This window comes from Ambystoma mexicanum, chromosome 2p (assembly GCF_040938575.1).
Source record: "Ambystoma mexicanum isolate Mex_15411 chromosome 2p, UKY_AmexF1_1, whole genome shotgun sequence".
Taxonomy (NCBI): domain Eukaryota; kingdom Metazoa; phylum Chordata; class Amphibia; order Caudata; family Ambystomatidae; genus Ambystoma; species Ambystoma mexicanum.
Window position 1 is genome coordinate 711,158,013 of NC_090923.1, and position 12,943 is coordinate 711,170,955.

The 12,943-nt window shown below is 45.2% G+C and overlaps 1 protein-coding gene across 4 annotated transcripts in view; it reads left to right on the forward strand.

The window, feature by feature from the left end:
• LOC138566702 (ras-related protein ORAB-1-like) overlaps positions 1-12,943 on the forward strand; it is a 306,406-nt gene that overhangs the window by 71,785 nt on the left and 221,678 nt on the right. For all 4 annotated transcript variants that reach the window (XM_069644290.1, XM_069644293.1, XM_069644292.1 and 1 more), the window contains 2 exons: positions 6,190-6,286; positions 8,478-8,550. In XM_069644290.1, the coding sequence (XP_069500391.1) occupies positions 6,264-6,286; positions 8,478-8,550 (96 nt within the window). In that variant the 5' untranslated portion in view covers positions 6,190-6,263. The remainder of the gene's footprint in view (positions 1-6,189; positions 6,287-8,477; positions 8,551-12,943) is intronic.

The window sequence follows — 12,943 nt, forward strand, 5'->3', positions numbered from 1 at the left end:
TTGAAATGCATACAAGTGGCATTACTGCTGACAAAGCGCAGATCCGATGGTATGGACGACTATACATTAACTGTCGCAAAGGCAGTGGCTCAACGACATAGGCTTGATATTTGAGATGTAAGCTTATCTGGTATGCTGTGTCAGTCATGATTCTGAAGCTGATGAGAATTCAGTGTGGTAGATGTACTTTTCTTTGGTAGTCAAGGTGTTGATGACGGCAGTGGGGCACTTGTAACACTCTAGGGGCAATTGATTTAAACCATCTGCCGTCCACTTCCTCATTCTACCGATTAAAATTGACTGACAAGCCTGTGAAATTTGATGAGTGGCACCTGGAACTGAACGCTACATCGGCAGACTACTCAAAGTTTCTAAATACAATATGGACAATTCATTTTTCTAAATGAAAGGTGGTTACTCCAAAGGAAGGGGCTAAGAATCAAAGATGCTAACATAAGTCAAATTTGAATCTGGGTAATCTCTAAATGTACTATTTGCAGGCCTCCAGATTTCATCTGGTTTACATATTCGAATGGATTGTGTCCTCCCACGTATTTATTCCTCATCTTAAATATATCCTTACCTTCAGCTTTGCTGATTTGGAAAAAAAATTCTCCACCAGAGGGCGCTCTGCTCGAGTCCACGGCATCGATGTCCCTCGGCGGTGTCCGTGTTTCCGATAGCTTTCGGTCCGTACCAAGAAAACGGCGCTTCAGTTCTCGTTAATGTCTTCGTCATCGACCCCTTCTACGCCTAAAACTGGCTTAAAGAAATGTAAGAAATGCGATAGGAAGATGTCGATAACAGATCCCCCCATCGAAATTGCCTCTGGTGCCTCGTTCCCGACCATCGGATAGACGAGTGCGGTTCCTGTCAGGCGATGACCAATAAAGCGATATAGGAACGTAGAGGTAAACTAGCGGTGGGGGAGGAGTTCTCGAAATCTTCTTCGAAAGGAAAGAAAGGCTCGGCTGAGTCTAGTGAAAGACGTCCTAAATCGTAGAAATCAAGGTAGAGGAGTAGATCTAGGAAGTGGTCGTCTTCAAAAAAAGTCAAAGAAAAGGCAACACTGGTCTCCCTCTTCCTCTTCTTCGACGTCTGAAGAGGAGGTTATCACCTGCCCTTCCAAACATCATTCCCCGAAAAAGTGGGAGGCCTTCAGAGCCTCTATGTTAAAAATCTTTGAGAATGCGGCCTGGACCACCTCAAAGAAGTCTATTGAAAGCCATGCCCCTGCTCATGCTAAAAGTGACAGGGGAAGATCTAAAACAAAAAGATCCGATGAAAATCGTAGAGGGTGTCGTCGAGGGGATCCTCCCAGACACCTCACAAGAAACGCCTGCCAGTGCGAAAACCAGAGGCAAAACTCGATAAAATGGCGTCAGATACTCATCCGCCATTAAAATAGTCATCGAAGGCTTCCTTGAAGGCTTCCTCGAAGCCTTTCTCGAAGACATCCGGGTCCAAGGTGTTGGCAGGCCACTCGAAGACTCTTAAATCGAGTACTTCTTCGACTGTGTCGATAACTACTTCGATATCGAAGGCTCCTTCGACTGTATCGAAGCCTTTACTGTTAACGTCGACGCCATCAATGCCATTGTCGACATCTTTGTTTATTCCTATTACTAAATCTACTTATGTGTCGAAGGTAAGGTCTATGCCACTGTAGAAGATTTTCCATCCAGAAAATAGACAGGACTTTTAAAATCCATGTCCTCCATTTATGAGGAGTGCCTGAGGAGTTAATTGACCCTCATTAAAAAATGGCAGACCTATATGAGTGCCTACGGACAGCAAGTGGGCTGGACACATCGCCAGAGTATGAGTTTGAAAAACCTGACCCTGCTGATCATGCAGATGCAGGATACAGGATACATGAGATTAATGACTAGAGTAACAATGTATGGGATGGAACAGAAATTCCCCTACTTACCAAGAGGATGATATGACAGACCTCAACAAGACCCAGTACTTCCTTTTCACATAGCTTTGCAAAGGAAGGTGAATGCTACATGGGAAAACCGAGTCGGCTCCTTCAGTGAATAAAAACATTTACATCTAAATACAGGCAGTCTTCAGACCATGAATATTTAAGAAAACATCCATCCCCTCAAAGTCTAGTGGTTCAGGCGTCCACGTCTACTAGGAATGCAGCATACCCTACTAGTCCCCCGGACAGACGCATGATCCCGTAATATTTTTTTTCTTTGGGTAGCATGGCATTGAAATCTACAAATGTAACTTGCACCCTTGCAAGATTTACATACACCCTGTGGGACTGTATGACCGCGGCAGCTGAACATATCCCTCATGGTGAGTAACGGGAAAGGTTTCCTAGCCATAGTTAAAGATGGTAAAGAGGCTATGGAGGAATGCCTCCAATCAGGTTTGGACACTGCTGACAGCATCAGTAGGTCCATGGCATCTTTTGCGTGATGAGTCAGATTTTGCACCGCATGTGCAGGCCAGACTTCTCAATATGCCATTTGACGGCTTGAGGTTGTTCGGCAGCAAGACGGATGAAAATTTGGAGAAGCTGCAGACCTCTAAAGCGGCAGATAAGCTACTTAGTGCCGCACCACGACAACCTCAACAATGCCTCTATACAGGCTCATCTTCCAGGAGGGGTCGTCACTTTCGATTTTATTCCTCATTTGGAAAGGGAAGGGGACAGGCCAGTCAAAGAGGACAAAGGAAATTTCCCCGGGGCGAGGAAAAGGTGGTAGATCTGCCCCAGCAGCAGCAACTGTCCCATCAGTCGCTACTACAGCTGCCGCAAAGCCACTCTGAGAATTTGACCCACAAGACCCCGGTGGGAGACAGAATCTCTCAGCATCTTGAAGAATGGCGGGGCATTACTTCACATGCATGGGCACTGGAAACAGTATCCCAGGGTTACTGCCTTCCTTTTCAAAAGAAACCTCAGAATCACCCTCTGGGATACAACTCTGAGTCTCAGGAGAGGAGGAATTCACGTTTATCCCTACCTGGACCATTGGTTAATCTGGGCACGTTCTCCAGAACAAGTCCAGGAACATCTAAGCCAAACCTGCCACTTCCTTCACAGACTGGGCTTCTCTCTGAATTTCAAGAAGTCAAATATGATACCATCACAAAAACTCCAATTTATCAGAGCAGTTCTAGATACTTTCTCGCCTCCTGAAGAGAGCTTACCACATTCTGCAGAAGTTCCAGAATGGCCAGCATCTACCGGCCTTCGATATATTTTTTTTTTAGGTTGCTCGGTCTTATGGCATCCTGCTTTTTTTCATGTGCCGGAGGCCAGATTGAGGATGCGATCCCTACAGTGGGCCCTCGGGACTCAATGGTCCCAGTTTTCAGGCGAGATGTCAGATCTTTTGCAAGTCCCGACTAGAGTGGCACAAGATCTGCGATGGTGGGCTTGCAACAAACCTATCCCCAAGGGAGAATCTTTTGCCAACCATGGCCGGAGATGACGGTAGTGACAGACTCCTCACTCACGGGGTGGGTAGCCCACACTAACGAACTGACAATCAGCGGTCGTTGAACTCCATCAGAGTCCAAAATACACATCAGCCTATTGGAGCGAAGGGCAATCAGACTAGCGCTGAAGGCCTTTCTGCCCTCTGTACGGGGAAAGACCGTCCTGATAATGACGGACAACACAGTAGCCATTTACTATCTCAACAAGAGAGGAGGAGTAGGGTCACTACCACTGTGCAGAGAGGCAATGCAGCTCTGGTTCTGGGCAATTCAAGAAGGAATATCTCTAACGGTAATTCACCTAGCCGGAGAGGAGAACACGGCAGTGGACGCTCTGAGCAGGCAGAGCACAGTATCCCACGAATGGGAACTAGCTCAGGAAGTCTTCAAGAGATCTTCGCCTTTTGGGGAACCCCGCAAGTGGATCTGTTCGCGACCGGTGCCAACCGGAAGTGCAAACTGTACTGCTCAAGGGAATTTCCCCTAAGAGGAGCTCTAGGAGACGCTTTCGTGGTTGACTGGGAAGTTCCACTCCTGTACGCGTTTCCTCCAGTCCCCGTAATTCCTCAAGTAATCAGGAGGTTAAAGTTCGGGAAATCCGTGATCCTAATTGCCTCAGATTGGGCTAGGAGAACGTGGTACCCTCACCTTCTGGACATTTCCATCTGCCCTCCAATACATCTTCCACAAAGAGAGGACCTTCTCTCCCGAGAGGAAGGACGGGTTCTCCATCCAGAGGTCAAGACACTCAGCCTTCATGCATGGTTTCTGAGAGGCTGAGATGCAAGGATTGGGACCTTCCGGATGACGTAATGGAGATTCCGCTTTCGGCCAGAAGGCCAGCAACTAAATCTCTGTACCAGTGTTGTTGGAACAAATTCAGTAACTGGTGCAGAGATAAGAATGTGTCCATTTTCAATGTAATATTCCTACAATATTGTCTTTTTTCTTTTTACATTTGGCCAATATGGTGCTCCAAGTTGCCACGATAAAAGTTTATTTAGCTGCGCTATCCATTTTTAAGCGCTCCTCAGAGGAGGAATATTATTTCAAGATACCTTTTTTAATTGTACAGTTCTTATAAGGGCTTACTAATGTGTTTGCTCCAATACCCTTTCAAGTACCTGTGTGGGATCTAAATTTAGTGTTCACATTTCTCACGTGTATTCCTTTTGAGCCATTACCTTCTTGCCCGTTAAGGCTCCTAACTCTAAAAACTATACTACTAGTGGCAATTACTTCAGCCCACAGGGTGAGTGAGTTGCAGGCGCTTTCTAGAAAACCATCTTTCACAAAGATAGTTATTCTAAACGTTAAACCCTCTTTTTTTTACCTGTCACAAAAGAAAACATTGCCTGCATTTTATCCTCCTCCTCACGCAAGTAAGGAGGAAGAGAGATTACACAGATTAGATCCTAAGAGACCTCTTAGTTTCTGTATATCGAGACTGGCTAAATGTAGTCAGTGTGACCAGCTTTTTGTGGGATACAGTGGCTGTAAATTAGGACTGGCAGTGACAAAACACATTGTCCAGATGGATAATTTTAGCTATAACTGAATGTTATAATTTGGCTGGGAAAGATCCTCCAGATGGGCTGAGAGCTCATTCAACCATGGGCATGGTGACTTCAACAGCTCTTCAGAGAGGTGTCCCGATACAAGGTATTTGTGCAGCAGCCACCTGGTCATCCATGCACACATTTGTAAAGCACTACTCCCTTGACTCAACTTCCTCACAGGGAGGTCTCTTTGCAAAATCAGTAATTCATTCTGTACATGATTAATATTGATGGTACTCCCTCCTCCTATTTAAACTGCTTTGGGAGCCTATCTAAGATGAGGAATACGTGGGAGGACACAATCCTTTCGAAGAACAAGTTACTTACCAACTGTTACGTTCTTTCGATTGGATGTTCCTCCCACGTATTCCTCATCGACCCTCCCAGCCTACCCCACAGTACAGTTTACGTGTTTTACACTCAAAGTTTCTTTAGAGGTTTTGGTCAAAGGGACACACCTTGTCTACAAATTGACTACAATATACGAAAAAACAGAACTGAGGCCAAAGGGGTGCGGCTCGAGCCATTTATACTGCAGATGATGTCGACGGATACCGCCGAGGGACATAAATGCCGAGGACTCGAGCAGAGCGCCCTCTGGTGGAAAAAATATATTTTTCCGAAGCAGCAAAGCTTGAAGGTAAGGATATATCCAAGATGAGGAATACGTGGGAGGAACATCCAATCGAAAGAACGTTACAGTTGGTAAGTAACTTTTTCTTCCATCTGTGTAGGAAAATGCTGTTAATGTCTACTAAATTTAAGAACTATGCTTTAAATTGCACCTATTTTACACCCTCGTTTCATGTTTTTTTGTGAAGACAGTAAACAGACTGGTGTATTGGGTAGTTCAGTAACCTACAAAATCAGCTACCAGTTGTAAAAACCTACTATGTCTGTACATCGACTCTGATTATGAGAAGCCAGCAACAGTATTGTGTGGTCATTACTGTTAGGTCTTACTTTAGATTCACTTTTTTAAAGCCAATGTGTCTTATATGTTCACATACAATGCAGATCTGCCTCTGTGCAGGATCCCTCTGGAGAGTGGCCCTCTCTGGTTGAAAATGGATGAACCAAAAGAAGTTTGAATCAAAAGTTAACTTCATTATTTTTTTAAACGCATGTTTTTGGGATTTCCCTCTTCTTTACATTGTTGCTGCAGATTCCACATTGAGGAAAAGTTAGGAGAGGATTAGGAGTTACCGCCTCCACAATAAAAGATCAGCCGAAACAGCAATGTCCGCAATGAATCCAGAATAGTAAGTGCAAGTTCAAAAAATGTATCCCGGAATAATGCTTTGATTTGAAGATATACATGTGCCCTTGTTTTGCCCACAAAGGTCATATCACACCGATAGGAGGCTGCTAATGACCCTGCAACCTGTGATTAACATAACTTCAAACCTAATGTCAGCCACCAGTGACTGTTTGATCTTCTCAAATAGTGGACTCTCCTGTCCCAGAACCACCTTTCAGCTTCTGCCTGTCCAGAAATAACCTCTGACGATGTCTTTAATCAGTTTGACTGTACACCTAGCTCTTTGCAAAAATGCCCTCTCGCCTTGTTTAATGATAAATGGGCCTCTGGCTTCAAAATGTCAAAGAAATACCCCTCCTTTTGCTTTCAAACTTCCCTCTCAATTCGTCCTGCTCAATGATATCTCTTTTTGTCCTCTGCCTGAATGTCCTTGCCATGTGCCAGAATATCTTATAGCATTGTCATGCTCCAGGGCTCACCTCATCATGTACTGAAATAATTTCACCCCTCATCCTGTCCCAGAATGGCCTCTCGGTCACAATAGGTGAGTGTGGGGGAAGGAGGAAATTTGACGTAATGGGAACCCAGACCAATTAATAGAACAACAAAGACAATTCCCATATGAAACGCCCTACATTTAAATCTCAATTTATGGTGACTATTAAACTTTACTCAGTGTCTAAATAAAAGAAGAAATTAAAACAAATTGAAAATGCCAGTAGAATGAAAATCACATGGATACATTCTGGTAATATTATTTCTGTGAGCCCCATAGATATTGGCCATGGGCTGTGCGCTATTAATTCTAAACTGCTATTGTATATTTATGTAGATGCAAATGTCATGTCCTATTTAATTTTGCTGTGTTAATTATGTTGTTGCATGTCAGGTTGTTAACTCTATCCTTTAATGTAGAGTAGGCACTGTCTCTGATACATTTGTATACATTCATTGGTATTTCAATTGTTCTGTTTACAGATTGTGAATGGAGTTTAATATACATTAGATATTTGAAACTTTGTACTGTTAAATGTGCAATGTGTTATATGGGAAATTCTAGAATGTCCGCAGCTCATGTCCAGAAGGACTTGTCATCTATTTTTTTTTTTTAGGAATAACTGCTCATCTTGCCCTGTCTCCGGGTGACAACTCACTTCACCCTTTCACAGAAAGGCCTATCCCCTCTCACTTTGCTGTGCCCAAAAATCACCCCACTTCTGTTTTAGAATAACCTCACCTCTTGCCCTTTAAAAGGATGATCAGGTTTTGGCTCACCATATTTCAAAGTGCACCCTCTGCTTTGTCCTGCCCCATAACCGGGACACCAGAAGCCATTTCATCCAGTAGATACTGGAACCACTCGTATGAATGGACATTTCAAAATGAAGGCACTGCCATCTGGGAAATGCCTAGCTTGCATGATAACCTTTATGAAAGACTAGGGTTATTAACTGGTAACATCACCTTACAGGTGTCATATTTTTACTCCTTTTGTTAAAATGCAAAAAGTAGGAATTTGCTGGGAGAATCCCTTCAGTGCTGGTTCTGCATTGCAAGCAGCCACTGAGTCATTTTCAGGCCGTAAGTAGGAACATGTACGAATGGAGGCTTTGATGCCAGGCTGTCACATCTTTCTGTCAGAGAATATGGTGCTTTTAGGAAGTTTTGTTCCTTCATGGAATAACCCTTTTCTAATTCTAGACGGACCTCTGATTTGTGCCCTCAGTATTAAGAGTGGAATGTAGAATGCATCTGAGAATGGTACTTCTCTATTGTTCCCTCGTGGTTGTAAATCACAGGCTGAGGCATCCTGTCCCCAAACCTACTATGCCAAGCAGCACTCCCAATCTTTAATATGAGAATAATATTTTAGTAAGATCATGTGCTATGCTCAATGCTAGGGTTGGTCACTCAATTATCATTATGCCTCCTGAGATGTCTGGGAGCCAAAGATAACCTCTGATTTGATGGCATGGGCTGAAAGGCCAAGGGCACAGGAGACTGTTCCAGGGGGATGTGTTCAGTCTTGTGACAGTTCATAATCATCAGATCCTCAGCCACTAATATCCAGTGATGTGAAGAGTTCTACAACTTAAGATTTAATTTGGATGAGGGATGTTTTTTTTCTAAATCCTCGGTTGGTGTAGGCTATGAGTCTCATGATCTGATATCTCTTTCTATCTCATTTGCAGTGACTACTTATTTAAACTCCTCTTGATTGGTGATTCTGGAGTTGGCAAGTCGTGCCTGTTGCTGCGTTTTGCGGTAAGCACCATCTCACCAGAAAATTCACCCAAATGCTTGGATGCGCTATATACACACTCAAGTTAACTAAAACTCCTGGGTAGCTTGAGAGGAAATAAGTCACTTTCAAATAAAAGCAGAATGTGTCTGATGGTATTGTTTTTTTTTTTCCAACTTGTTTTTATTAACATTTTACTTTAAGCAATGACCAATCGGAACAGAAAGTTCAAACAAGTACAAACAAATAACCAAAGAAAACCCTTCCTTTCCCCCTCCCCCCGGATTCCAAGAGCAGTGAACTGAGCTTTAACCTCTCTCGTGAATATCATATTGGCAGCGGTAATTTTTAAGTCTGTGTGACCTTGTCTGGGACAGCTCTTGGTCTATTCAGTCTTTCACACATTTATGGGTCGGAGTCCTCTTGAGGTATAATTCTAAGTAGTGACATGCTTTTGGGGCACCAAGCTCTGCACGCCCCATCCTTCAGAAATGTTAGCAGGGTAGCCCAGTCAGATATACATTTCATGTGTTGCCCTTGTATGGAGTATGTGAGCCATTCCATGGCCACGATTGACCAGATTTTTGCTACCCACTCATGCTCTGGGGGGGCGGGGGGCTCGGTCTTTCGACTTCCACTTGCACGCCAGTACCATTGCTGCAGACATCATCATAGCGACATACGCTATGCGGTCCGATTTCGTGGGGATGTCCACCAGGACCCGGTTTAGGCCTAGCATATTGAGCCCCCTGTTTCCACCCCCCCCCCCCCGGACTCCCAGTACCTGTTCAATGGCCTGCTGAATGTTGCCCCAAAATGTGTTCAGTTTTGGGCATTCCCACCAAATGGGAGCCCATGAGCCCGTCCCCCAGCAGTCCCTCCAGCAAAGCTGAGGTTCGAGCGAACATCTTGTTTATTCTGACTGGGGAGTTAGGTGCCACTGGTACATCAGCTTTAGCCAGATCTCCCGGATCTGGAGGCACTTGGTGAGTTTCGGGATCTGTGCCCACAATTCTTGCCACTCACTCTCCTCTATTTCGGTGCCCGTGTCAGCCTCCCATTTCCTCATGTAAGCTATATACGGAGGATCTTCCCCCTGATTGATAAGTTTGTATATGGAGGCCATGAGACCCTTGTCCCCCTCATGTGTGTCTAAATACTTTTCAAACGGGGTTAGGGGGCGCGTACCTGCCTGTCTCTGCTCTGGGTGGGATAACCAATATCTCAATTGTATATACCCGTATCTATAGGTCTCCTTCAGCCCAAACTCTGATTTGCACTGTTCAAATTCTTTTACCCTGCCTTCTTTATACATATCTCGGACCATCAGACAACGCCCTGTCATCGGCCTCCACGTTTTGTCCCGATCGTCTCTCTGCCAATCTCTGAGAACCCTTATCTGGGCCGCTAGGCAGTAAGCTTTAAAAATGGGTTCCCCCATGCCACCCAGGTTGGCTGTGGTCCTCATAAGGGCTGAGGCTATTCTGGGACCTTTGTGGTTCCAGATAAAGAGATTTGTGACTTTATGAAGGGCTCTAGAAAAGGAGCCCGGAAATTCTACCCGAGTGCGGCAAATTGGTACAGGAGCACTGGTAGCACCACCATTTTGAGAGCATTAATGAGCCCCCCCCACCCCCCAACGAAATGTACAGCAGGCTCCAGTCTATTGGCTTCGATTTTAATTTTCTCCAACAGAGGGAGGTAATTCGCTCGATATAGTTCCCCCACGGTATTGGTAAGGTAGACCCCTAAGTACTTGATTCCCTTGCTTGCCCATCTGAAAGCCTAGTCTTGTTTAACAAGTTTCACCGAAGCCGCTTGTAGGTTAAGGTTAAGAATCTCTGACTTTTTAGTGATTACTTTCAGGCCAGCAACCCACCCAAACTGGTCAAGCTCCTCACATACCGCTGGTAACAAAACCTCAGGGTCAGTCAATGTGAGTAGCATATCGTCCGCGAACGCGGCCACTTTATGCACCTGTCCCCCAAACGTGATGCCCTTTATCTTCCCAGGAGCTCTGATCGCCTCTAGGAATGGCTTTAAATGAAGAGCTTAGAGCAGCAGGGATAGTGGGCACCCCTGCTTCGTACCCCTCTCTACTCTCACCGGGTCTGAAATCCGACCATTGATTGCCAGGCGGAGGGACGGGTTCTGGTAGCTGGACATTACTCGATCAATGTATTTGGGTCTGAAGCCCATTTTGGTCATTGTGGCGAAGAGGAAGCCCCACTCCACGCGAACGAAGGCCTTTTCGGCGTCGACCGCTAGGAGGAGGGCGGGAATCCCCTTTATCTGAGTTTTTTCAACTAAGTGAATCACTCTCCGCACATTATCAGCAGTCTGCCGCCCCTTTATGAAATCCGCCTGATCGTGTTGGACCAACTTGGGCATGAAGGAATCAAACCTGGCCGCCAAGATCTTTGTGTGAATCTTCGCGTCAACGTTTGAGCGCTATCGGACAATGGGATCCGCACACCTCTGGATCTTTGCCTTTTTTATGTTACTTTGGCCTCGTCCATGGACCTGGGGAGGGCTCCAGAAGAGCCTATGTGATTAAAAAGTCTGGTGAGCTGGGGAATTAGAAATTCTTTATGTACCTTTATAGAACTCGGCCACAAAGCCATCTGGGCCTGGGGCCTTGTTCGGGGAGAGGGTAGAAATCGCCTTCCTGACTTCGTCAGTTGTTGTTTCTCCTTTAAGCTGTTCCCGCTCCCCCCTTGAAAGGGCCTTGAGGTCGAGCCTATCTAGGTAAGCCTTTTGCACCGTGGGGACAGGATTGTTTGACGCGTATAAGGTGGTGTAAAATTGGCAGAATTCTCTCAACCCTCTCTGTTGTTCGTAAACACCGCACTGCCCCCCCCCCCTTGATTTTTAGAATAGTTTTGCACTTCTCTTCCTTTCACAGCATCTGGGCTAGCAGTCTGTCAGACTTGTTCGCCTTAATATAGTGCATTTGATGCAAGCGCAGTAAATTGCACTTGGCAGCCCTGGTCTGGATGAGATTCAGTTGGCCTCTTGGCGTCCGGACCTCCCTTGCTATGGCTGGTGTATGCTTAGTGGCCAATAGTGCCATTGCCTCTGAGTTTTCTGCCCAGGTTCTCTTCCTCAAGCCTTAGTTCCCTTTCCCTTCTAGCCTTGATTGCCATGACTTTCCCCCTTATCGTGGCTTTTAGTGCATCCCACCATATTTGCGGGGTAGTGTCGTCCCACCCATTCTTCTCCATGTATTCCTCCAGTTCCCGTTCCACCTCCTGCACCAGAACCGGGTCTTTAACCCTTTAACTTCCATGGGTATTTCCCCCCAGTGCCAAGGCCTTTTTTGGTGATTTTGGTATGTGGCCATTCAATGCCTTGTAACTTTTTTGTTACAAGAGATACCTCGGCCAAATTTGGCTTCTTTTTTTCCCACATGTAGGCGTAAAGCCACCCAGGAATCCTAGGTTGCTGTAGGGGGATTAGAGAAAATAAGCAAAAAGGGCGAAAATGTGGCTTTTTTTCAAAAAATGCCAATAAAATGATGTACAAAGAAGCCAGTGGTTTTTTCCTTGTAAGAGCTAGGAACAAATGGTTTGCTTTGCTGAATTCCCCAATTTCCTGGCTTTCAAGAACAGGTTGAGTGGAAACGGAAAAAAATTATTTTGATGTGGTTATCAACTGTTTTGTGAGAGGTAGGCGATTTTTGGCCCTTTTTGCCAATTGGACATGCATGGTCGGAATGGAAGAAAAGGGCAGGAAAGCCGAATTGGAGGACAGAAAGGCATATATTTCTGAAAAGTAGACAAAATCCAAGTTTAGGAAGGGGTGATTTGCGTCGGTCAGGCAACCACTAGGTAGGGGAAAATGCCATAGATTGGGGGAAAAGCGGGAAAATGACCAAAAAAAAGTTGTTATACATGGTTGGCTTGGTACGGCAATGGCTTCTATGAATTTTGAGAAACGCAATGGTCCACTACATTCCCCTGACTCTTGCAGTTAGGAAAGCGCACATTTTTTGTAGTGTTTTACAAAACAAGCAATACCACAAGCCAAACGCTAAGCCATGGTACACAGGAGGTTTATGCTCACGGCCTGAACAGACACACTTAGCATGTGTAAATCGGGAAAACCAATGTGGTGAGGAACGGCAAGCATCCATTTTTTGAAAAAGCACAGGCAGACCTTTTCAAGGGTAGGTGACTTGTGCAGGTTACAAAAGTGTATGGTGCCTAAAGCAGCAACTAAATGTAGGTCACATTTGGGAAATGAAAGGGTTGTGTGACAAAGGGCACCAGCAAATGGGTCAAAACGTTATGAAAACCACACAAATACAACAAATGTTATACCTTCCTGCGTTCCCACAGGTGTCCCGATGAAAACAGTACCTCACATGTGTGGGTGCACCTACCTGGGCGCCAAGGGGAAAGCCTAAAACACAGG